The 26,637-nt window shown below is 44.9% G+C and overlaps 1 protein-coding gene across 6 annotated transcripts in view; it reads right to left on the minus strand.

Moving 5' to 3' along the window:
* Positions 1 to 26,637, minus strand: part of ANKRD17 (ankyrin repeat domain 17) — a 488,939-nt gene that overhangs the window by 268,291 nt on the left and 194,011 nt on the right. For all 6 annotated transcript variants that reach the window (XM_029598806.1, XM_029598799.1, XM_029598782.1 and 3 more), the window contains exons 6-9: positions 22,717 to 22,950; positions 20,676 to 20,770; positions 12,058 to 12,295; positions 2,313 to 2,504 (exon numbers count right to left, since the gene is read on the minus strand). In XM_029598806.1, the coding sequence (XP_029454666.1) occupies positions 2,313 to 2,504; positions 12,058 to 12,295; positions 20,676 to 20,770; positions 22,717 to 22,950 (759 nt within the window). The remainder of the gene's footprint in view (positions 1 to 2,312; positions 2,505 to 12,057; positions 12,296 to 20,675; positions 20,771 to 22,716; positions 22,951 to 26,637) is intronic.

Below are 26,637 nucleotides of genomic sequence, written 5' to 3' on the forward strand. Positions count from 1 at the left end.
TTTGAATTCCATTACTGTTCTCGCCTTCACCAGCTCTTCAGGGAGGGCATTCCGTGTATGCACCATACTTAAAATGAAAAAATATTTTCTGACATTGTTTGAGTCTTCCTCGAAGTTTCATGCTGTGGACTCCTAGTTTTGTAGATTCCTTTCCACTGGAAAAGATCTAATTTTTGCACATCATTAATTCCTTTACCACCTTCAAAAAATCCACTATATTGGTAAGGCATATCATCCTTTTTTTAAATCCATCTTGGCTCTTCCCCATTTGGTCATGTCTATCAATATGGCCAGAAAGTTTTATAGCTTCGACCACTTTGCCTGGCATTTTGATATCAGACTCACTGGTCTACGATTTCAACAATCACCTCTGGAGGCCTTTTTAAAAATTGGCGTTACATTTCTCTCTCAGAGCTTCCTCAAACAACTCCGCCAATCTACGCAAGTAGTCCCCAGCTTTCACTGCAACAGAAAAGTCTCACCCACAGGGCCCCACACCAAATACAAATCCTCCCACATGGCCTTAGACAGCTGCAACATGTTGAGGCTCAGTTATCTGCTTGCCGTCTGAAGCTCCAGACCAGCAACTCTGCATCCAAAGAAGGGGATGCACCTGCTTGACACCCTGCAAAGAGGTAGGGAAAAACTGCACTGGGCTATATTAGGTCAGCTGAGGGATACACCTATAGCTTGCCCTGAACAGATGCAAAAAAAACCAAAACAAAAAAACAGCAGCTGAAAGAGCATTTAAACTCTGTTAGGCAGCGACAATCATTTAAGATCCCTCTCCTCATGGCCCTTTCAATTTTACCTTTTCCTTGCTTCACATTCTTTGTCAGACCACTATTCCCTAACCTTCTCTTCTTTTTGATCAGCAACTTTCTCATCACTGAAACTTGCTCTTCTTGAACCTGGGGGGTTAACAGCTGACCCAGGTCTATCCTGAACAGCCTTATCTGGGGTACTAGTTAATTCACGCAATGGGGGGCTAAACCAGAACTAGATCAATTAGCAGCCCTCTCTCCAAATGCTTAGTTACAACTGCTCCAGGGTTACACTGAGTCCCACCGCGGGCAGCAAAGCCCCAAGGGTGTGGCTTGCTCCATATCTCTGGGCAACCTCTCCATGTCCCATCTCCACTGGTTGAATGGTAGAAACTGTGCAGTAGCTGGCAGGCAGGGCTTTCCCTGCCTCTGGAAACATTCTGTTATCCAATGAGTGTCCTTTGCTGGTTTAAAAGCCCATGTTGCATCAACATTTTCCATTCTCAGGGCTATACTCTCTTCCTTGTAACAGGCTGCTGAGATAAAGGGAATTAGGCTGCTGAGATAAAGGGAATTATAGCATAAAGGGAATTATAGCATAACAATCCTACAATCAATCATTTTCGCAAAGCTGGACTATTGTAACACCATCATGCTTGGTCTCCCTTCATCACACACCAAACCATTACAAATGGTCCAAAACGCCTCCGCCCGTATACTCACCAACACCAGGAGAAGAGAACACATAACACCTATCTTGATGGACCTCCATTGGCTGCCCATCCACTTCAGAATAATCTACAAGGCCATTCTCACCATTTTCAAAAACATCCATCAATTAGCCCCAATCGATCTTCATATCCCCCTCCGATTACACCATTCCACAAGACCGACAAGAGATGCTTACAAAGGATCACTTCAAGTACCTCCAGCCAAGACTACCAGACACATCACGCTCAGAGATCGGGCATTCTCCACAGCCGGTCCAACATTATGGAACTCTATTCCCCCGGATCTTAGAATGGAACCCAACATCTCAACATTCAAGAAAAGACTCAAGACGTGGCTGTTCACGCAGGCCTTTCCTAACTCCAATTCCATCTAACTTCCTTCTTTCAACACGCTCCGCTAGCATTAGCGTTAATAGCCACCTCTTACAACGTTATTTATACTTATATATAACTATCTGATCTTCATTTCCCTTCTCATTCCAAGTTATTGTTTTCCTTGTTATTTGTAACTGCTTTTCTGCACTATTGTTTAAATGGTAAAGTGTATTATAATTACACCCCTGTTTCTTGTGAACCAGCATGATGGGACCACCGTCTTGAATGTTGGTATATAAAAAAGTTAAATAAAAATAAATAAAAAAACTGATGCAATACCAGCCTAACACCACAAGCAGCAAACACTTGCGTTTTGTAACATAGTAGGCAAAGTTTTTTCTGCCATGTACTGAAACGTCTGTGAGGAAAATAAACGACACCATTAAGTGACATTTTAGTATGTAAAAAAAAAACAAAACACCTTATAGTTTAATCAGCATACCTGCTGCTAGTAAATATTTCACCAACTCCAAATGACCCTCTTGTGCAGCTTCCATCAATGGGGTGGAACAGCCCAGTTCTATATCTGCTCCTGCCTTGATTAAGAAGTCTGCCACTTCCAGAAACCCTCCACAGCAAGCCAATGTCAAGGCAGTCTCTTGAGTCTCTTCTGTTTGTGCATTGATATTTGCACCTTCAGCATAAATCAGAATAGAAAAATAAGTTAGAAGATAGCTCGGAAATAACATCACACCACTGAAAACGTTACTAAACTCACTCAGTGTTTGAGGCAACTGCACAGACTTTGCAGTTCCCTCAGCATTAACTGCAAGATATTAACCGTTTTCCCTTTTTTAATTCCTGCAAGCAACAGTACCACAAAAAAAATTCATATATACATTTAGGATATTGTCCTAGTTCAATGAGCTCATCTAATTTCCTACCATTTTACTTTCATGGAGTTTTATATTTCTAGTACTGTGAATCCTAACTCCTAATATTTGTGGATTTGACTTCCTGTCTAAAGTAAATTACTTATAAATTAAAATTGAGTTTATCCATGATTTATTTCTGTATAAGATGTATTCATTATGTTATAAATTTAAAAATTAAAATTAAAAATAATTACTTCAACATTTAGAACAAAATTATTCAAATGTTCCCTTTCCTTTCTTCATTCACTGAGGAAAAATAAAACATCAGAAAATATTTCTATACTTGGACATACAGAGGACAATTTTAAAACGCATTTTAACAGATAAAATAAAAATGTACCTAGGTAGAATGCTAGTTCGGAACACTGTTACTCTTAAGTGACTAAAAGTAAACTCACTATTTTATAGTATACATACATTTTGCCATATTTAAAGTAGGAGCTGCCAGACATGTTTAAGGAGATTGGAAAATATCACATGCAATTTTCAAATATGTACTATTTATTTATAGTTCATGCTTTTCCATTGGTAGCTCAAAGCGAATTATGTTCAGGCACTGTAGATATTTTCCTGTCTCAAGAGGGTTCATAATCTAAGTTTGTACCTGAGGCAATAAAGGGGAAAGTGTCGTGCCCAAGGTCACAAAGAGCAGCAGTGGGATTTCAACTCTGGTTTCCAATCAGCTGCTCTAACCACTAGGTTACTCCATTGATCTACTCTATTTTCCATAAAAATTACAACTGTACAGAAAGCAGGTGCAAAGTTGGCAGGTACTTATAAAAGCAATTTTCAAAAGGAATGTATGTGTATATTTTCAATTTCAAACATATATTCAAGATCCATAAGCGCAAAGTGCAAAAGCTACTCCCGGACAGGGCGGGAGGCTGCCCGTGGCCCACTTAATACTGCCCTTGCGAAAGCTGCATCTGCCTGGGCCTGAACATCCAGGTGGTAGAGCCTGGAGAAGGTGTGTATGGAGGACCACGTCACTGCCCAACAGATCTCGGCGGGCGACAGCAGCTTGGTTTCTGCCCAGGAGACTGCCTGGGCCCTCGTAGAATGAGCCTTAATCTGTAGAGGTAAGAGCTTTCCTGCCTTTATTACTTCTTTGATCCAGCGGGCTATGCTCCCCCACGAGGCCGCTTCTCCTTGTTTCTTCCCGCTGTGAAGAACGAATAAGTGATCCGTTTTGTGCAACGGTTCTGATCTTTCCAGGTATTGCATTCAGGTGGCGAAGAAGGCATGAGACTTCCGAGTCTTTATGTTCATCTGGAGCTGGTAGAGATGGTTTGATTCAAGTGAAACTCGGAAACCACTTTCGGAAGGAAGGGATAATATGCAGTTGTATGGTTCTAGGTGTGAACCTGAGGACCGGTTCCCGACAGGATAGAGCTTGTAGTTCGGAGATGCGACGAGCTGAACATATTGCCACCAGGAATGCCTTCTTCAATGTTAAGAGGTGTAGTGTCAGACTGCTTGTTGGTCTGAAGGAAGCCTCAGCTAGGAAGTCTAATACTAGATTGAGATTGCTAACTCCTTATTGTTATCTTATTGTTTACTTACTGCTTAAACCGTTTTAATGTAAAGCCTGTTGCTAATATTAATGTTTACTGTAAACCGAGGTGATGTATTACTATATGTACCGCGGTATATAAAAATCAATCAATAAATAAATAAATAAATAACATTCCATAGATGCACCGGCCACTTTAGCGGCAGTCGAAGTTAACGACTTTCAGGAAGCAGGACAAGTCCGGATGGGTTGATAGCCGGATACCGTCCACTTCTGCTCTGAAGCAGGTCAGTGCAGCTACTTGGACCTTGAGGGAGTTGAATGACAACCCCTTCTTCATACCGCCCTGTAGGAACAGAATCATGGGAATCTTGGCTGTCCACGGGAGAATCCCCAGACTTCGAATACTCTCCAGATCTGTATGTATGACAGGGATGTGGAGAACTTGAATGCTCGGAGCAGGGTGTCACATGGCCTTTGAGTAACTGCGCTTCTTCAGGTGAGTCCTCTCAAGGGCCAGACTGTAAGAGAGAATCGAGATGGATCTTCGTGGAGAATCGGGCCCTGCCGAGAAGGTCCCTGTGTGGAGGTAGTTTCCTGCAAGGAGTCTTTGCATGTCTGCATACCATGGTCATCTTGGCCAATCCGGGGCCATTAGTAGAACTAGTCCCCTGTGATGTTCTATCTTGCGGATTACCTTGCCTAGTAGTGGCCATGGGGGGAAGGCGTACAGTAAGTCTTCCTCTGGCCAAGTCTGGACGAGAGCGTCGATTCCTTGGGATTGCGGCTCAAGAACCTGGGGACTTGGGCACTTGGGCACTGAGATGGGTGGCCAGTAGGTCCATGGCTGGGAAGCCCCAGCAATTTACTATCAGTTGGAAGGCTGTGGTCAACAGCGTCCATTCCCCCGATTCCAGGCTCTCTCTGCTGAGGAAGTCTGATGAGACATTGTCTTTTCCTGCAATGTGGGAGGCAGAGATCCCTTGTAGGTTTATCTCCACCCATGCAATGAGAGGGTCTATCTCCAGAGACACCTGCTAACTCTTGGTTCCTCCCTGGCGGCTGATGTAAGCAACCGTTGTAAGCAACCGTTGTTGCATTGTCCGACATTACTCGAATTGCTTTGCCTCAGAGTCTGTGGCTGAATTGCAGGCATGCTAGTCTGACTGCTCAAGCTTCCAGGCAGTTTATGTTCCATTCCACCTCTTCCTTGTTCCATCATCTCTGGGCTGTCAGTTCCTGACAGTAGGCTCCCCACACTCGCAGGCTTGCATCCATGGTGAGCAAGATCCAGTTCGGTGGGGATAGGCTTACTCCACTGCTTAGGTGATCTTCCTGAAGTCACCACTGGAGCTGAGAACGTACCTCTGCTGGTAGTTGGAGGCGAATTGAGTGGTCCTGGGACAGTGGGTTCAATCGTGACAGTAAGGAGCGCTGGAGCGGTCACATATGGGCCCTTGCCCAAGGGGCGACTTCCAGGGTTGATGCCATGAGGCAGAGGAATTGAAGATAGTCCCATACCTTAGGGCATGCATTGGTCATCAATCGTCGTAATTGTTCCATCAGTTTCCTTCTCCTCGGCGGAGGGAGGAAGACTTTGTTCTGTATGGTGTCGAAACGGGCCCCTGGGTACTCTAGCAATTGAGAGGGCTGCAGACTGCTCTTGCCCGTGTTTACGACCCAACTGAGTTCCAGCAGTAGGCTCTTGGACTCTGCTGGTCACTTGCCGGCTCTCTTCTGAAGACTTTGCCCTGATTAGCCAATCATCCAGGTAAGGGTGTACCAAAATCCCTTCCTTCCTTAGTGTTGCCACCACGACCACCATGATTTTGGTGAAGGTTCTGGGGGGGGGGTTTGCTAGGCCGAAGGGTAGTGCTCGGAACTGGTAATGGTGACCCAGTATCGCAAAGCATAGGAAGCGCGGGTAATCCTGATGGACTGGGATGTGAAGGTAGGCTTCGGAAAGGTCCAGGGAGGTTAGAAACTCTCCCAGTTGTACTGCCATCTTAATCCTATCTTCCGGTAGCCGAGGTACTGGGGATTCGCCCCATTTGCTGGCTAACTTCTCCAATTTGCTTCCAAACAAGAGAAATCCTTTAAAAGGCATTCTTGTGAGATTCGCTTTAGATGTCATGTCCGCAGACCAATTCTGTGGCTATAGTTGTCTTCTGGCTGCCACTACTGAGGCAACGCCCCTGGCTGAGGTGCATACCAGGTCTGAGCTTGCGTCCGTCAGGAAGGCTGCTGCAGGGATCATCTGCACAGGAATTGGACACATCCTCTTCATAAACCCACATTGGCTCATCCTCAATAAGGGCTGCTGAAACTAACACAGAGAAGGAACTCTGAACATAGTTTTTCTCCTTCAACCTAACTCCCCCCCCCCCTCCCAGAAATATCTCATTGTAACCCAGCAAATAAATTATGCACTGTAGAGAAGGCTGTGAATAGTTTTAGCCAAAGGGTAATTTTTAGAGAGATCATGTTATCCAGGTACGTGGCTTAGAAAATCCCTCAAATCTACAATATAAAAGAGTGCACAAGAGCAATGTAGAAAACCTTTAGTAGTGATATATTTGACTTGTGTTTGAAATGCAGCAAGATTTCTTCTTCCTAATTTGGTATTACAAGGCAATTGAACTTCCTTTATTGAGGAAGCTATTTGAGTATGTATACTCTTTTCACAATGTGCTTACAGCACTGTTATGCTGGGAAAGTATTAGTTTTTCATCTATCCTGCCACAGACCCAAAAGAGAAATTCACAAAGAGCAGAGACTGCACAGACTAAGATGCTTCACTCCTTTTAAGAAACAGGCCACGTCTGGATGAGCTGACAAAGGTTCACCCTTCACCTGACCTCAGAAACAGGCAAGAGCCACAACCTGTACCTTTAATGAATTAAGGGCCAACCCTTTATTCAATCCATCTTGCAAAAATTCCAAAATGAGTGGAATCTTAATCAAACAAGGAAAAACACCTCAATGTTCACACCAAGCATCAAACACTCGCCAAACCTGCACATAGGCTAAGAAGAGGAGAACTTTCTCGATCAAAGTAATGTGGCAATCACCGCAGTAGAATATCCACACTTCAGCAACTGAGCCCACTCAAGGGCCATACTGTAAGACAAAATTGAGTCAGATCTTCATGAACAGGCCCCTGCAGTAGCAGATCCCTGTCAGATGGAAACCAGAGGTGAGAATCCACCAGGAGCCTTCACAAATCTGCATACCATGGTCTTCTGGGCTAATCCAATGCCACCAGAAGAACCATCCCCGTGTGACTCTCGATTCTCCAAATCATTCTGCCCAACATAGGCAAAGGGAGAAAAGTATATAGTAACCTGCCCTCCAGTCACTCTTACATGAGGGCATCGATGCCCAAGGACTCTGGATCTCTCCTGCGACTGCAGCAGCAGGGAACCTTCGCATTGCAAGAAGTCACCAGCAGGTCCAGAAACTGAGGGCCCCAGAGATTCACTATTAGCTGAAATGCCTCGTTTGACAATTCCCATTCTCCTGGATCCAGACTGTCTGCTGAGAAAGTTGGCTCTTATATTGTCTTTTCCTGGAATGTGTGAGGCTGATCTCTCCTGCTCATTCCATAAGTTGGGCTACTTTCTGCGACACTTGCTGGCTCTTGGTTCCTCCCTGCCAACTGACTTAAGCCACTGTCGTTGCAATGCCCAAAATTATCTGGACCGCTCAACCCTGCAATTGGTCGCCAAACCGCAAGTATGCCAACCAAATCGCACAGGCTTCCATCCTACTGATGCTCCATAGAGACTCTTCTGTACTCCAGTGCCCTTGCGCTGTCAGCTCCTGACAGTGAGCTCCCCAACCCTGGAGGTTCGCATCTATCGCGAGTACTAGCCAGTCTGGTGATATTAGGAAAACCTCCTTTCTTAGATGACCCACTTCTAACCACCACTACAGGTGTATACAGACTTCCATCAGTAGGTGAAGACGAACTAAATAGTCCTGAGACTGTGGGCTCCAATGAGATAGAGTACGCCGAAGAGGATGCATATGTGCCCTCATCCATGAAATCACCTCCAGGGTCGCCGCCATCAATCTGAGCACCTGTAGATAAGACCACACTGTCAGGCGTATTGTGTTACGTCAATAGATGCACCTGTGCCATTAGCTTCTGAATACGGCCCTCCGGCAGGAACACCCTGCCCTGCTTCGTGTCAAACCGAATACGGAGATACTCTAGCAACTGTGATTGTTGAAGATTGTCCTTGGACAGGTTCACCACCCAACCTAGCTCCTGCAACAAGGAAATTACCTTGCGCGAGACCCAGAGGCTCCCTTCCAGACTCTTGGCCCGAATCAGCCAGTCGTTTCAGTACGGGCACACCAGAATACCATCCCTTCTCAAATCCACTGCCACCACCACCATAACCTTGGAAAATGTTCTGGGCATGGTGGGCAAACCAAAAAGGTAGTGCTCGAAACTGACAACACCCCAAAACTATGAAACACAGAAATCACTGATGCTCTAGCTGAATGGGAATATGCAAGTACGCCTCAGAAAAATCCAGACACATTAGAAATTCCTGACTGTACAGCCATCATCCTTGAGCGCAAGGTTTCCATGCAAAAACAAGTCACATGCAAATGACGATTGACTTTATTGGGATCTAAGATAGGGCGAAAAGAACTTCTTTTTTTGGGCTCAATGAAATAAATGAAATATCGGCCCATAATTTTTTTTTTTTGAGACATGGGCACTGGAACCACAATCCGCAGATTGAGGAGTCTTGGCAATGTCCACTCCACTGCCTCTCTCTTCTGCAGAGAGCTGTAAGGAGACACCATGAACATGTCCCGAGAAACACTACGAAACTCCAACGCACAGCCATCTCTTATTACCTCCAGCACCCACTGGTCTGACATGATTTTGACCCACCTCCAATAAAAAAGACAGGCAACCCCTTATCTCCTGTTCACAGGGGTAGGTCAGCACACCTTCAATGGGAGGCTCAGGGGGGCTCTACAACCCGAGCCTGTGCACCCATCTGGGCTGCCTGGGACAAAAGGACACAGACCTACCCAAAGATCGAGCCCTCTGAAAGGCCACTCCTCTGTAGGGTCAAAAACTTTTGGATCCCCTAGTATGACCTCTCATGCTGAAGCAGAACAGCATCTGCTTCTTATCCTCTGTCAACCAAGGAACCAGGAACTGACCCCTCTTATTAGCCATTTTCTCCAGCTCGCTCCCAAACAAAAGCGAGCCTTTAAATGGCAACTTTGTAAGGTTAGACTTAGAGGTTGCATCAGATGACAAACTTCTCAGCCATAACTGATGCCTGGCCGTTATTGCCTAAGCAATCCCTCTGGCTGAAATGTGGACCAAATCACAACCCGCTGCCAAAAAGGCAGTGGCTGGTTCCATCACTGCCCTGGAATTCACACCAGATTCATCAACCTCCTGAGAGAGAAGTAAACAAGAGCTAATCACCAGGGTACAACACGAAGCTTTCTGCAAATTCATTGCCATTGTTCAAAGGCCGGCTTGAGGATGGCCTCAATTCTCCTATCCTGTGCATTCTTCAAGGCTGCTCCCTCTTCTATGGAGATAGCCGTCCACTTGGTAGCAGCACACACAAGCGCATCCACTTTCGGAAAGCGCAATTGCTCTCTTGCAGCTGGATCCAGGGGGTACAGTCCTTCCAAGGCTCAGTCCCCTTTGAAATTAGCTTCCAGGGAACCCCTCTCAAGATCAATCAATTCTTGAATGGCCTCCATAATAGGGAATAATCTAAGTTTTACAAAAATCAAAATGGGATTCAGCTCCCAGTACTCCCTGCATCTTCAATGTCTGGGAAATCAGAGCCAGTAACATCTCTATGAAAGAACCTCAACATAGTTTTATACAGCTCCAATCCCGGAGAAATATCCCCATCCTCTAGGGAGTAAGGATCAGCTTCCTAATCCATGCCATCTAGGTCCCTTAACAGGAAGACCTGCAGTAGATCTAGGCATATTCTGAAACTTACCTGCAGCACCAGGCATGCAGAATTGCGTCACCTGCTACCCTGACCTATTACGATTGGCCGGGGCTGAGGACTGTGCCTGAAGAAAAGACTGAAGTCCTTGAAAAAATTCTACCCAAGAAAAGGCAGAAAGATCCATGCTGAAAACAGGGGGCATCTGTACTGTGCCCACTGAACTACCTTTCCCCTGCTGAGGAACCAGTTAGGGGAGCTCCAAAGTCAGACGACTCCTCTGGCAGCTCTTTTCCCATTCCTGCATCAAGCTGGGAAGAAGTGGGCTCAGATGAAGGCAATTCCCCATGAGCCTCCAAACAGTGCTGACACAAGTTAGAGGAAACGCCAGGCTGAGATGCTGGAATATCACAAGCAGCATAGAAGGTAAGAAGCTTAGGTTTCTATGCTATAGGTGTCATCATTCTATCAAGTACGCTTAAACAGGCGTCTGAGAAGCCTGCATCCAGCTGTATTTGGAATGTACAAAAAACTAGGCACCCAAAATGTAGGTGCTCAACACTTGCCTCCATGAACACCCACAAGGCCAATCAGACTGCACGCGCAAATAAGCACATGTGAACGCCCAGATAGATGCCCCTATGTGCCAAGTGGGCACTCAACCAGGTACATAGCTGGACGCACAAGCATGAACTGACCGAACTGAAGAGGGCAGCTTCATGCGCAAAACAAACGCGTGAAATGCCTCACAGCCTACCACATGGCGAAGAAAAGCCTGAGGATGGGGCCTAGCCAAAAGGCTGCCCACACCCACACTAAGCTTCCCCGGAGGCAGGAACAAACGTCTGATCAATGCACCAAGCACGAAGACCAGGGGGAAGAGGAATCCCTACAAAACTCCCCTCCTCCTCTTTTTTTTTTTTTTTTAAATTACTCTTTACCTGAGCTCAGCCCAGCCCAGTTGAGTACAAGGTCAGTCTCTGGCTGCAGGGGCAGAGGACAAGGACCTTCACACTGCGGCGCTCGGCTTCCTGCACCCACTTGCCTTTCAGTTTGTTTTTTTTTTGTTTTTTTTTTAACACACAGCTAAGACCACGCCGGCTAAAAAAAACAGCTACCAGACCAAGGCACTCATCTGAGGGAAGAATCCAAAGATATCACCTCAGGAATTCTAAAGTGAGAGAGGGACCATAAGTTGTTACCTCAGGAGAGCAGGGCATAATAAATCTCCTTTTTTCCTTTGAAAATGTTTTAAAGTAATCCCCAGTAGGGAGATGCACGTCCACCATCTGCTGGAGACAGAGAATACTGGCAGGCTGAAGACAGTGCAGGGGTATAAAAATACCGTGATGTCAGCTTTGCTCTGTCCCCATATGCTGGTAGAGGTGCATAACCCACTGATTTTGGATCCACCTGTCCGTATGCTAAGAAAACTGGAATTTTCAAACAATAAAATTTAATTTACATTAGACAACTACTCCCCTGGGAAAGCTACTACATAACCATATTTCAGAAATATTTCTGAGTAATGGCTTAAAATTAAAATAGCCAACAGATTCTCATGCCTAGCCAATAGATATGATGAATCTATGTAGCAAAAAAAAAATCTATTTATATTCAGAATTATGAAACCATTGAGGGTGGGTTACAATAGAAACAGAGAATACACATCAAAATATACAATAAATAATACAATTAGCATGAATGCAGTACATAAAATATTTTTTGTTTTACACATGTATCCTTAATGTTTTCAGGGACATCCTGGTAAACCCCATGTGCATGTAACCTTCTCAGACGAATGCTAGACTTGCTTTTAAACCTTGTATGTTTATGGCTCATTACCTTGACCCAGCAGCAATGCCACCATTTCCTCATGGCCTTCTCTAGCTGCTTCCATCAATGGTGTGTAGCCTTCATCGTTTACTTCCTCAAGGTTAGCACCACGCTCAATCAGCAATGCTGCCAATTCCACATGCCCACCACAGGCTGCTAGTGTCAATGGAGATTCAAATGAATCCGCAGGCATATTCACCTGGGCACCACTGTCAAGAAGCAACCTGGCAACTTCCACATGCCCATCCTACAGAGGCAAAAACCATGAGGCGTCAAACTAACAAGTTAGATGCAAGTCTAAATGCAATACCCGTGGATATATTTTACCCCATAACTTCACTATATGAAGCACAGCTCTACAGATCAAAGCAAAGACTTTTTTCCTATATATACAGAAGAAAACTGGCCCGATCCTCAAGTGAGATATGTGAAAAGAGACAAATACATTGATATATACTGTATTTTTCTCTCCATAAGACGCACTTTTTCCCCCCAAAAGTGGGGGGGAAATGTCTGTGCGTCTTATGGAGTGAATATAAAAAAAAAAAAAAAAAAAACTAACTACAATCCCCCCCCACCCCAAGACCTGCCAAAAATCCCTGGTGGTCCAGCGGGGATCCGGGAGCGATCTCCTGCACTTGGGCCGTCGGCTGTCAGTAATCAAAATGGCGCCGACGGCCCTTTGCCCTTACTATGTCACAGGGGCTACCGGTGCCATTGGTTGGCCCCTGTGACACAGTAAGGGCAAAGGGCCGTCGGCGCCATTTTGATTACTGGCAGCCGACGGCCCAAGTGCAGGAGATCGCTCCCGGACCCCCCGCTGGACCACCAGGGACTTTTGGCAGGTCTTGTGGGGGGTCAGGAGGGTGGGAGGTTGTAGTTAATTAAATTAAAGGGTTGGTATGGGAGGGCGGGGTTTCCCACAGAAAGAACGATAAAAATTTTCTGATCTGGGGAGTGGACCGAAATGGCCCTCCCCAGATCCGAAAATGAAATGGGGACAAAAAAAATTTTATGCATTCCCCTAATTTGCTCCATAAGATGCACAGACGGCCGGGTACAAAGCCTGTTCAGCACACCATTTTTTTTTTTTTAATTTTCCCCCTCTGAATCCTAGGTGCGTCTTATGGTCAGGTGCGTCTTATGGTCAGGTGCGTCTTATGGAGCGAAAGATACGGTACATTCTTAAACACTCTTAATTGCCAGGTTCTTGTGGCCTGGTTTTGGCCTCTGTTGGAAACAGGATGCTGGGCTTGATGGAGCCTTGGTCTGACCAAGCATGGCAATTTCTTACGTTCTTATGTTCTTATTAAAAAATGTAATCTATTTGAGTTTAAAGGATAAATTTATTTTGTGCAGAGCAGGCATTTCTGCTCCTACTGCTGGGCACAGACTACACACTTGACCATTTAAACCCTTCCTTTCTCCCCCCACCCTCCTAAAAAGCCCCTAACATCCAACTGTGAAGATGAATCAGTGTCCTGGAATCCAGACTTCCCCTCTTATGAGGAAAAGATATGAAGGAGATACTACTACAGCCCTCACGGCTGGTTAAGGGGATCCAGATTACCCAGGTATAATGATCTAGAAAAAGATGGGAGTGGCAAAAAACACTATAGCTACAAGAGGGAAAGACAAAAATAAAAACATTTTGGAGAAATTATTTTAGAACTGTACTTTTCTGAGACATTTTTGGAATCATTATGCCTGCTCCACGTAATTCTAGTATTCACCTGCAATGGGAACAAAGCAGATATTTAAACTAGGCTGACCTTTCATTTCCCTTTTAGTCATATAGCTAAAATTGGAAATGCACCAACCACTCAAATTACCATAAGGGGGAATCTTCAAAATCAGGCTGCTAGGACTGCTGACATTGAATGGGACTTATCATCCCACTATATCTCAAGAACTTCTGCCGTAACTCCTCTCACTTACCTAGTTTCAACAGTTTCTTACTAAAGTAAATTCTGTTCTTCCTCTGGAAGATAAGAGTTGCATACCTGGAGCAGGTGTTCTCTGAGGACAGCAGCATGTTAGTCCTCACACCAAAAGATGGAGCCCAGATGCATAAAACCTATGTCAAAGTTACTAGAACTTTGACTAGGCACACTAAGCATGCCCTGTATGCCCACAAAGGATCCTCCTTCAGCCTCGTAACATAGAACTACTATTAAAAAAAAAATAGGAGAAACCCAACTCCATGGGGTGGCGAGCAGATCTCGTGAGGACTAACATCCTGCTGGCCTCAGAGGACACCTGCTCCAGGTAAGAAACTCTGCTTTCTCTGAGAACAAGCAGGGTGGGAGTCCTCACACATGGGTGAATTCCTAGCTACAGGCTGCTCCCCTACACAAAAAGGGATCAACAGGCACCTAACCAGGTGCCAACGAGCACAACACTGGTGCTGTTGGTAACAGAGGGGGAGACAACCTGAACCCAAACATTAAGACCTAGGCGGGAGAGTTGGGTACTACATCTCAAAAAGGTCTCGAAGGATGGAGTGGTCAAATCTACTGTCATGTTGGCCATCCCTATCCAGACAGTAATGAGATGTGAAAGTGTGGAGAGAACTCCACGTCGCAGTCTTGCAGATCTACTCCACAGGAGCTAATCACAAGTGGGCCACCGATACTGCCATGGCTCTGACAGAATCAGCCTTGACAGGACTCCAAGATTCAGTCCCGCCTGGTACAACAGAAGTTGATACAATCTGCTAGCCAACTGGATAGTGACCGTTTGGCAACGGTAATGCCTAACCTTATCAAAAGAAACAAAAAGTTAGGTGTATTGTCTTTGGGTTTCTGTCCGCTCCAGACAGAAGGCTAAGGCTCGCTTGCTGTCCAAACTGTGCAGTGCTCGTTCGCCCTAGTGCAAATGGGGCCTGGGAAAGAATACTGGCAGGACGATAGACTGGTTAAGATGGAAATCCATCACCACCTTAGGCAGGAACTTAGGGTGCATACGCAAGACCACCCTGTCGTGATTAAACTTAGCATAAAGTGGATTAGTCACTAAAAGCTAAAGCTTGCTGACCCTGTGAACTGAAGTGACCACCACTAAAAATATCACCTTTCAGGTCAAGTATTTCAGGTCACAGGTGCGCAATGGCTCAAAAGGCACTTTCCTCAGCTGAGCTAAAACCATGTTTTGGTCCCAGGACCCAGTAGGAGACGTTATGGAAGGCTTCAATTGAAGTAGGCTCTGCATAAAACATACAACTATAGGCTGTACAGAGATGGGCATACCATCTACACCTTGGTGTAAGATGAACTAATGGAGTTGATGTTTTAAGCCAGCTAAAGATAGGTATGGAAGGTAATCAAGCAGTTTTGATGGGGGTCAGGAGAATGGATCTAGGGCCATCTGCTAACACCACACAGAAAACCTGCTCCACTTCAGTCCATAGGACTTTCTAGTATAAGGCTTTCTAGAAGACTCCAGGACCCGAGACACATCCTCTGAAAGATCAAGCGGTTGCAGAATTAACCTCAACATCTAAGCTGTGAGTGACAGGGCCTAGAGGATGGGATGCCGCAGTCTGCCTTGGTCTTGCGAGATGACATCTGGGAAAGTTCCCAGACTGATCGGTCTCCTGATAGACAACACTCGTAGGAATGGAAACCAGACCTGTCTCGGCCAATGAGGGGCTATGAGAACCATAGTCCCTTTCTCCTCACGAAGCTTCAAAAGGGTCTGCGCCACTAAGGTAATTGTAGGATACGCATACAGAAGACCATTGTCTCAATTACAGGCAAGGGCATCCAAGGTTGGTTTGCCATCTGACTTGTTCAGGAAGCAGAAACGAGGCACCTTCCTGTTGCAGGGAGACGTGAACAGAGCTACGTCTGGGAACCCCTAGAGATTGAATATCCAATTCACTAACCCCTGGCTCCAGGAAACAATCGTGGGGCCTGAAGCTTGACTCAGCCTGTCCGCTACCATGTTCTCCATCCTGGCCAGGTACATGGCCCTGAGCACCATCCCATGGAACAAGGTCCACGAACATATCTAGACCGCTTCCTGACACAGAAGGTATGATCCAGTGCCTCCCTGCTTGTTAACATACCACATGACTACTTGGATGTCAGTCTGGATCAGGACAACTATGTTGGATAGCCAATCTCTGAAACATCATAGTGCATATCTGATTGCCTGAAATTCCAGGAGTTGAATTGACAAGAATGTTCCTGAGCAGACCAAAGACCCTGGGTACTGAGCCATCTACATGGGCTCTCCACCCCAGGGTAGCTGCATCAGTGGTTAGGACAATTTGAATAGGAAAACTTCGAAATGAGATCCCCTGTTCCAGATTGGAAAGTACCCGCCACCAGGACAATGAGTCCTGAAGAAACAGGGTAACTCTGATGCAATCCTGGAGGTTCTGAGTGGCCTGGCACCACTGTGACCTCAGGGTCCATTGGGCTCTGCGCATGTGTAAAAGTGCCACGAGAGTGACACGGACGGCTGTGGTCATATGGCCCAACAGCCTCAATATGTGCTAGGCTGACACCTGCTGGCTCTTAACTCTGCTGCAATGGCCACCAAGGTGAGGGTCCCTCTGGCGAGGCAGAAAAGCCTTGGCATGAGCTGCGTCTAGCAGGGCTCCTATGAAGTCCAATTGAAGTGATGGGCTAAGATGAGACTTCAGGTAGTTGACAATGAACCCTAATGACTCCAACACCCAAATAGTCAAGCGCATGGACCTGACGGCCCCAGCCTGAGATGTGCTCTTGACCAACAATTGTCCAGATATATTTAAACGTGCACTCCCAGTCTGCAGAGGTGCAGTGCCATCAGTCAGGCATTTTATGAAGACCCATGGGGCCGACGCAAGCCCGGACAGCAACATCTGGTACTGGAAGTGCTGATTTCCCACATACTTTCTGTGACTGGAGAAGATCGATATGATTGTATGTGTCCCTTTTTTGAAGAAGGGGAATCAAGATGCCCAGGGAAACCATCTTGAACTTTTTTCTTAGAAATCTGATCAATACCCTTAGGTCTAGGATAGGACGGAGTCCTCCTATTTTCTTTGGAATCAGGAAGTACCTGAAGTAGAATCCCCACCCTCTTTGCCCTGGTGGTACAGGCTCGATTGCTCTGGCAGTTAAGAGGAAGGACAGCTCCACTAGTAGTAACTCCTGATGTGCTACCAGCCCCCAATATGGGCATGAAGGGCAATTTGGCGGGACATCCAACAGATTCAATTGATATCCTTGGTGGACAATGCACAGAACCCACTGGTCCGAAGTTATACTGGGCCACTGGTTCACAAAGAACCACAGCCTGCCCCCAATCAGAGGGTTCATCATCTCAGGTAGGGCGAACTGGTTTACATTTCCTGCAGCCCAGTCAAAACCCCATCCTTAGAGCTGACTGAGGAGCCGGCTGGGGCTTGGGGGCTCTCTGCTGCCAGGGGACAGCTGAGGAAGTCCTGATGTTGACAGGAGTGAAGAGGTGTCAGGTAGTACTTCTTTTAGCGAAAGAAGGAATTCTTTGGCCTTGGTCTCGCCAGCTTCCTGGATGAGGATGGCTGGTCCGGAGTAATGGCGGAGAGTTATTAGAGGGTCTCATGGTGGTCCCAAAGTTTGGCCACAGAATGCCTCACTCTCTCTATCAAGAGATTCTTTACAGTACATGGCACGTCAGTGAGTTGTTCCTATACCTCTGGTCAGAGATCCAAGGCCCGCAGCCATGCCATTCAGCAAGTGCTGATTCCTGCTACAGAGACACTTAATGCTGTCTCAAAATCATCATAGCTCACATGGACCTAGCATTTTCCTCACTCCAGGCCCTTATGCACCAGCAACATAAGAGTATACTGCTGCTGAGGCTTTGTTAGCCTCCTTTTGGATCCTGTTTCCAGAAATCCCGCAAGTACTGGCTTATGTAGAGCTGGTAGGCGGCAACACGGGCAATAAACATGGTGCTTTGAAATACTTTCCTCCCAAGAGCAATCATGCAATCATGCTAAGACACTACCATTTAGTGATATAACCATTTAACAATGTATCACTGTATTGATATAATCATGTTATTTTATTATATAATTATATAATCATGTTATTTTATTATTGTTCATTCCTTTCTGCCTCTCCTTTATCTTTCATTTAGTTCTCTCAGCCCGCTACCCCTCCCTGTTTTATGTAATTTCTATCTGCAGTTTGATGTAAACCAATATGATGTTTCACACTAATATTGGCATAGAAAAGTGACTAAATAAATAAATAAAGAGCATCCACCACTCTATGGTCCTTCCCCAGAGGCATCAATGAATGAGTCCAAGAGTGCTTAGCCCTCTTGAGGGTAGATTTGACTGGTGAGGCAGCTGACGCTTATTGAATCCGGCAGCCTTCTAGACAAGGTAAATCCCGTGTGCTTTCTTATTGATGGGAGGTACTGTAAAGGGGTGTTACCATTTCTTCAGCAGCAACTCTAAGACCACCACGATCTCCTTAGGAGGCTCCAAACTGGAAGATCTCAAGCATCTTGTGCTTGGCATCCTCCTCTGTCAATAACTGAAAAGGGATGGCTTCAGTCATTACCTTCACAAACCCTGCGAAGGTCAAGTCCTCAGGCACTGACTTCTCTCCTCTGGAGGAGAAGGGTCTGAAGAGATGCCCTCGGAGGACTCCAAAACGTCACCCCCCCCCCCCCCCGGGGACATAGGGTTCCTATCCTCACTGTAGGTGACAGGGGATGGGTCCCAATGTGCTCTGCCTACGTCCAGAGGTGCAGGCACCAGTAGAACTGGACGAGGGATGGCAGGCAGGCCTTGGCATTTCCGCCGGCCTCTATGGAGCTTCCTTGGAGGAGAAACCAGCGACTACCAAGAATGCTGTCCCGGGAACCAATGCCAGCTGGGTCAGTAACGTACCAATGAGCATGTTGAGCTTCTCCAGAAGTGGTATGAGGACTGGTGGCACCGGGTATGGTGCCACAGTACCGAAACCCTGTAGCGCCCAGTCTACCACTAGCTAGACTTGATGATCCTGCTCCTCATCAAATGTTGCCGATGCCAAGACCAACTGAGAGGAAAGAGAGATAGCCAGATCTTCGGACACTCAACGTGACTAGCAACAGGACCAGTGGAGACCGTTGCAGACCCCTGGCACTGATGGAGGTTTGGCACTCCTTGCCACAGGGTCACTTTGGGGGCATCCCCATGCCTGGCACTAGGCATCGACTGGGACCAGTGCTAATGCTTCTTTGGCTTCCCTTGATGCTTGGCCCGGGTCTTCCCTGGTGGCGAGGCCGATGACGAGGAACCTGGCATCCTTGGCCTGGAGATCAAAGGTGGTCATTCTGCAATGCCCCTGTCCACCAACGACATTTGATGGAACAGACAGTCTTACCAATGTCTATGGCTCAGTGTCCATCGGTGCAGATCTTTGGGCCTGTGATGAAGCGTCGCTGATGCCAATGGTTCGGACTTCTTCGACCTGAATCTATCTTGTCGAATTGAAGTTGACGTCCCTTCAGGGTCATCTGGGCACATAAGCAGCAACCCAGGATGTCATGCGATACCCCTAGGCAGAGGACACATGTCTCATGTGAATCTATAATTAACATGATCCTCGGGCAACAGGGGCATTGCCAAAAACCAGATGTAGCCATGATGGACAAAACAAAAGGGTACTAATGGAAGACTATGGCGGCAGGGCATCGATGGCAGGCAGGCACCGATCCACTACTGCCACAGGGGAATCAATCATGAAAGGAAACTTACTCGAATCGCCGAAAACCTTGACTAGGAGACACTACAGGAGGGCACCGAGAAGAACACGATGGAATGACAAGAAAAATCCTGTGAAAACCGGGAGAAAAACAGTTTTCCACAAGGCCAAAAAACAGACAAAGTGAGCTCACTCACACAGTGAGGCTTACAGCTCCGTGGAAAGAGAGACTGGAGAGGGGTCCTGCATGGACACTTGGTATAGGGCATGCTGGGCATGCTCAGGGTGCCTATTCAAAGTTCTAGAAATTTTGACATAAGGTTTCTGCATGAGGCTCCATCTGACGATGTCATCTGTGTGTGAGGGCTACAATCTTGCATGTCCTTGGAGAAGCTCTGCTTTGTATTTTTTCAGTTCATGCTCAAAGGATTCATTTACAAAATGCTTTTACAGCAAGAAATCCTTTTGAAATAAGAACCCCTGATGAGGCTGTTAACAGCCTGCATGGTAACTTAAGAGGGAATGTAAGTAGAAATCAGAGTGTTAAAAGCAGTCCTAGGTTTGTTTTTTTTTTAATCACTACTACCAGTAAGTTACAAGAAAGCAAAATGCAGAAGCCTGACTTCCATTTCCAAAGGCACTTGCCGAGGCTTGTAACACAACAGCACTAAGATAATTAAGCTGCCAAAAAAGAAAAATTGCTATTGGAAACTTTTCAGGTTCACAATTCAAACTGGCCCAAGAATGCTAGTTTATTTGGTTCTGAATAGTTGTGATCTTGTCACAAAAAAACAGAAAGCAACAGAAAGCACGCAACACAGCATTATGACAAACACTGAAAAACTACATGGCGTATCCAAAGTTTGTGCCACGAGAGATAAATGGCTTCTGAATGGTCACACTATAGCAAAGAAAAAGACTAATGCTCAGGTGAGAAATTTATCTTACCATGCAAGCCTCCATTAGGGCAGTGTGCATTTCATCTGTCTTATGCTCCTGGTCTGCCCCCGCTTCCAGCAGAAATCTAACCATTTCTAAATGCCCTAAAAACAAAAAATAAAAATCATCAATAAACTGGATGAAAAAGATGCGGCAGAACATAAAATGCATCTAGAAAAATCAAAAGAAGTACCTGGACATGGAAACAAATTTCACCCATGATGTTACAAAGCAGAGAAAGGGAAATAGTATATGATTATCGGGATTGAGAATTGCAGAAACTGCCCACCAAATTTATCTTATACACTGTTATTAGGATCTGCAATAGTCTATGGTTTATAGGGTGGCTGCAGAAGGGAAACATTTGGCCAGTTTGAAAGCCATGGATGAGCAACACAATGTTTCTAGAAATCTATTAGGTTTAATCTTTTGAACAGAAATATAAAACTGCAGACAGACAGCTGTGTGACAAGGATAATCTTAAAACTTATCAGTCCAAAACTGAATTAGCTGACCAAAACCATTGAAAGTTTCCATCTTACACCTAAACTGATGTGCCATGCCTGCTCAACACCCTGCACACACCAGTGTCTTGCATTTACTTTATTCCAGACATAAAACTGGGCAAAACCTTAAAAAAAAAACAAAAAAAAACTTAAGGGCATACCACTGTTCCCAATTTTGAAGAAAATATATTCAACATTACTGGAGGAAGCACTGTTGTGCATTATTTTACATGCCAAGCTTCTTTGCAAAAGTGTTTAAGATTTAAAAAAAAAAAGTATTCCATCTCCAATTAATCATTCTTTTCCATGCATCCCAGTAGACTAATGAGGCAACCATCTTACTTTTATTTATGATTTAAAAAGCTGCATTTGACAAAAAGTAAGAGTCTTTCTAGTGCTCTCTAGGTTTCTCAGTTATGGAAAGGGTTAGGCACAGGATCTCTGATATCACTGGTTGTTTATCTTATATCTCCCCATTGGTTGGTCTCTTGGGTAGATGGGATGGATCATAGGTTCCACTGCATTACAGGGCAATGGTTAATCATCTACTTCTCTCAGCATGTTTCACAACTGCAACACATATTGAACAGACACATCTGGAGAAACTTAATGCTGTAAGAATTTAATATTTAAGGAGTCAGAAATTTGGTTTTGTATAATGGAGATACTTGTCTTTTTATAATCTGGAGTAACATTCTTGGGTTGTTCGTTTTGATTTATCACTATTCACTATAAAGACTGTAAACATGCTTATAAATGTCCTGATGTTCAAATAAGGGATTTTTTTGTTATCTGGTGTAACCTAATCTGAAACACATGCAGAACAAAGAAAACAAGTTTTACTTGTGAAACCATCTTCAAATTACATTTCCAACAGGGATAAAATATGAATACATTTATTGCAAATTATGATATGAAAATTTCCCATCCTCAATAAGTTAATTATACAGACGTTTTGAGATTTACAGCTAAAATGAAGGAGCTGGTCAATCTGTTCATGGAATTTTTATGTATACCAGGTTACTGGCAACATTACATTGGTAGGTGGAGACTCCCCATGACAAAGTTACCATTTGGGTTGCTAATACATTTGCGTTAAAAAGTGAGGCGCTCCACTAAGCAGGCCCCCTTTTCTCTTCAACCTAAACAGAGAGAAAAATGCTTGCCTCAAAACTTTAGTGAGACCCAGTTTTAAAGGGACAATTTTCTGTAGGAGAATTCTTAATGCAAATCAGAAAGTGAGAATTCCAAAATGATCATCTGCAGACAAATTTATGTTACAAAGAGTGATATAAAACTTTCTGTACATCAGTTAAACACAGAACCTGTTTACAAGAATAATTTTCTCTCATCTTCACATCAATTACAGTTGGGAATGCCTCAAAATTCTTGCTTACTTCTAAACTACTGAAAGAATAATTTTGTTTTCAAGCTAGAAGAATGACATTTTTTCTAGATCACAAAAGAAACTGAACTAGAATCAGTCACTGGTTAATTTATTGAAGATTTTAAGCAAACTTAAATGCACAATGAACATACTGTACCTTTGTAACAAGCCAACGTTAATGCACTCTCCTTGAACTCGTTGGAATGAGTATTGATTCCTGCCCCATTTTCCAGTAGCACCCTGGCCACCTCCACATGCCCGGCGCTGCCTGCCTCCATGAGTGGAGTGTGGCCATTCTCATTATGGTCCTCAATGCTAGCACCAGCTTCCAACAGCACCCGAACCGCATGCACATAGCCCCCTGCACAGGCATATGTAAGAGCTGTATTCCCTAAATTGAGAAACAAGAATAAAAAAAAAACATGAAAAAAAACTAGAGAGATTTTTGCATTCACTTCTTTACCCATTTTCACAATGAACATAAGAATTACCATACTGGATCAGACCTAGAGTCCAAGCCCAGCATCCAGTTTCTAACAGTAGTCAATCCAAGTCACAAGTACCTGGCAAGATCCCAATGCCTAAAATGCTAGTACTGCTCTACTAGGAAAACAAGAAACAGGTGAAAGGCTCCAAATTTTTCCATTAAAACATACAGACCAAACTGATGGCCCAGCACACCAGAGTCCTCCTGCCTGGGCTAGACAAGGGCACTATAAAGACAGTACATGTAATTGCTAAATGGTCAGAATTTCTAGTCATTGTGTAACAGCAAAACCTACTGGGCGATTCACAACTGGTTCATGAACTCACTCGCTCTCTCTCAGAAGGCACATGGTTGCTGCAAAAAGTGGGCAGGGCCAGGCCAGAAAGGGGAGTGGGGGAAGAGGCAATAAAATAGGGTCAAAATCCCAGAAACTAAATGAAGGTTCATGGTACCTCAATCTAGTGAAAGCAAATTTGGACTAAACTACCAGCCCATAGAGCAGGAAGAAACTGCTGGGACAACAAAAAAAGTTTCCATTGGAACACAAGCAGAAATGAACACCAAGAAAAAAAAATTCAACAACTTTCAGTGAAAATTACAAAACTAAAATGGAGAAATTACAGTACTTACCTGATAATTGTTTTCCTTAGTGTAGACAGATGGACTCAGGACCTGTAGGTTTATGCTCCCCTACCAGCAAATGGAGATGGAGCAAGCTGACATCACAGTATATATATAACCCTGTAGTGACCGCAGCCTGCCAGTATTCTCTTCAAAAGCAACTGTGGACAGACTAGCAAACAACTTGATTAAAAATAGAACTGTACTCAACCAACCATAACCAATGAACTCACATAATATTCTAAGTACCCCAAGCTAGGGACTGGATGAACACTTACCAGTAATCCCTGGGGACCCATGGCCCCACAGGTCTACTGACAAGAGTCATGCGGCAGCCCAGGACGGGAAGCTAAGTCCACCTGTACACTAAGGAAAACAAAATTATCAAGTAAATATTTCCTAGCCTGTAGACAGATGGACTTAGAACCAGTGGGATGTACCAAAGCAACTCCCCAATAGTGTGGGAGGCTGCCCACAGTCCAGTCAACACCACACATGCAAAGGCTGCATCCTCCCGGGCCTGCACATCCAGACAATAAAGCCTGGAGAAAGTGTGTAAGGAGGACCATGTCACAACTCGGCAGGCATCGACAGAAGACAAAAGACTAATTTCCGCCCATGACACTGCTTGAGCCCTAGTAGAATGAGCCATAACCTCAGTAGGCAACGGCTTTCCAGCATCCACATACGAGCCCTGACCACCTCCTTAATCCAATGAGCTATGGTAGCCCACGAAGCCGGAGTACCCTTACTCCTGCCATGAAGAACAAAACAGGCGATACATCTATCAAAAAGACTCAAACCTCCAGATACCGCACAATAAGATGTTTAACATCCAAGAAGCACATCTCTGCATCTCTGACCTTATCCAGGGATGCAAGGAGATGGACTGATCAAATGAAAGTCTGAGACTACCTTGGGCAAGACGGATGTTAGATTGCATAGCTGTAACTCGCCCAGAGTCACCCGAAGGAACGGCTCCCGGCAAGACAAGGCCTGCAACTCAGAAATCCGGCGCACAGAACATATAGCCACTAGGAACAGTCTTCAAAGTCAACAACCATAAGGAAAGGCTATGCAGTGGTCGGAACATAGGGCCCGCCAAAAAGTCCAGCACCAAATTAAGATTTTGCAAAGGAACTGGTAACCTTAAAGGAGGCCACATCAGGATAAGACAAGGAAACACCATTCACTAGGCCTCTGAAACAAGCATGAGCCACAACCTGCACCTTCAAGGAATTAAGGGCCAAGCCTTTATTCAATCCATACTGCAAAAAATGCAGAATGAGAGGGATCTTAACTCAACGAAGAAGAACAACCCGCAATCCTCACAGCAGGTCTCAAAAACTCTCCAAACCCACACATAAGCCAAGGAAGTGGCGAACTAATGCAGAGTAAAGTGATAATCACCACAAAAGAATAACCATGCTTTAACAGGCGAGCCCTCTCAAGGGCCAAACCATAAAACAGAATTGAGTCGGATTCTCATGAAGAACCGTTCCCTGCTGAAGCAGATCACGTGTGGCGGAAGACAAAGGGGGCCTCCACCAGGAGTAGTCACAAATCTGCAAACCACAGATGCCTGGGCCAGTCCGGCGCCACCAGGAGTACTAGCGCCCTGTGGCCTTCGACCTTGCAAATTATCCTGCCCAACAAGGGCCATGGACAAAAGACAAAAGGCAATCTGTCTTCCGGCCAGATCTGTATGAGAGCATCTATTCCCAGGGACCACAGATCTCTCCTGTGATTATAGAAGCAAGGAATCAACTTATACCTACATATACATGGACCAGTCCACTTCCTTGTTCAACCCTGCCGGGGTAACTGTATCCAATTTAAAGATCCATCTTTGCTCATGTTGTAACAATCTTAAATTTAAATCCTCTCCTCGTTCATCCTGCTCCACACTTTCCAGAACTGTACAACACAAACTCTCAAAGGAATGAGCTTGATCAACACAGTGTTGCACTAATGGTGCCTCCAACTTATTACATTTCATTTCAACGTACTTTTATGTTCAATTAGGCGCGTTTTCAATAGCCTCGTCGTCTTTCCTACATATAACAACTCGCAAGGACACCATATTACATAAACAACATTTTTTGATAAACAAGATGTTTTCATAATCGGTTTATACTTTTTCAATTTACTTAAAGGTGACAGCAGAAAAGAAAAAGATAAGTTATAAAATCGTTTGAGACCTTGAGGAAGAGTTACAATGTGTTAACGGTGAATAGAGGTGAACAGAGATAGAGTTGTTTGTGACAAATAAGAAAATTACCATAGGGTATTTTTATTTTTAAAAGGGTGTTCGAAAAGGGGAATAAATGAAGTGGTTTTAACAAAGAAAAATAGAGAACGGGAAGAGGTAGATGACGTGACAGAAAGTGCCAACAAAGGAGAGGGGTTGTAGCCCTATGTGGGCAAGAGCCCATGAGACCGTAGCACTGAGCTTTCTGATACAGATTCCTGGGGGGTGGGGGGGGGGGGGGGTTAAGCGTGTATGGATATAGATAATTCTGTATTGTGCAGTTTTCCCTCAAAATTTATTTTCTTTTTGGTATATTAAATTGAGGGGTGTAGCCAGTGTTTTTTGTAAATCTCCCAGTCAAGGCCATGACAAACCCATTATCAGAATGGGAAGAGCCAGGCTTAGCAAAATCTGAGGAAGGCAACTCTCCCTGAGCGTCTGAGTAGTGCCTTCACAGGTTAGATGCCAGGTCAAGCTGAGAAGCCCTAATATGACAGGAAACACAAATAGAAAATGCTTAGGCTTCTTGCTTACTGGCATCATCACAGCAGTAAACGTACATTGGAACAGCTCACGCTCAAAAGTGGAATGCGCACAAAAAATAAGCATCTAGAAGAAAGCGCGGCAAGGCGCATGCACAACCTGTGCACAAAGTTAATTGTGGAAACACTGAAAAGTTTTGAGCGTGTAAAAATCACGCCCAAAAACTGAGCATAACA

Source organism: Rhinatrema bivittatum, chromosome 1 (assembly GCF_901001135.1).
Source record: "Rhinatrema bivittatum chromosome 1, aRhiBiv1.1, whole genome shotgun sequence".
NCBI classification, from domain to species: domain Eukaryota; kingdom Metazoa; phylum Chordata; class Amphibia; order Gymnophiona; family Rhinatrematidae; genus Rhinatrema; species Rhinatrema bivittatum.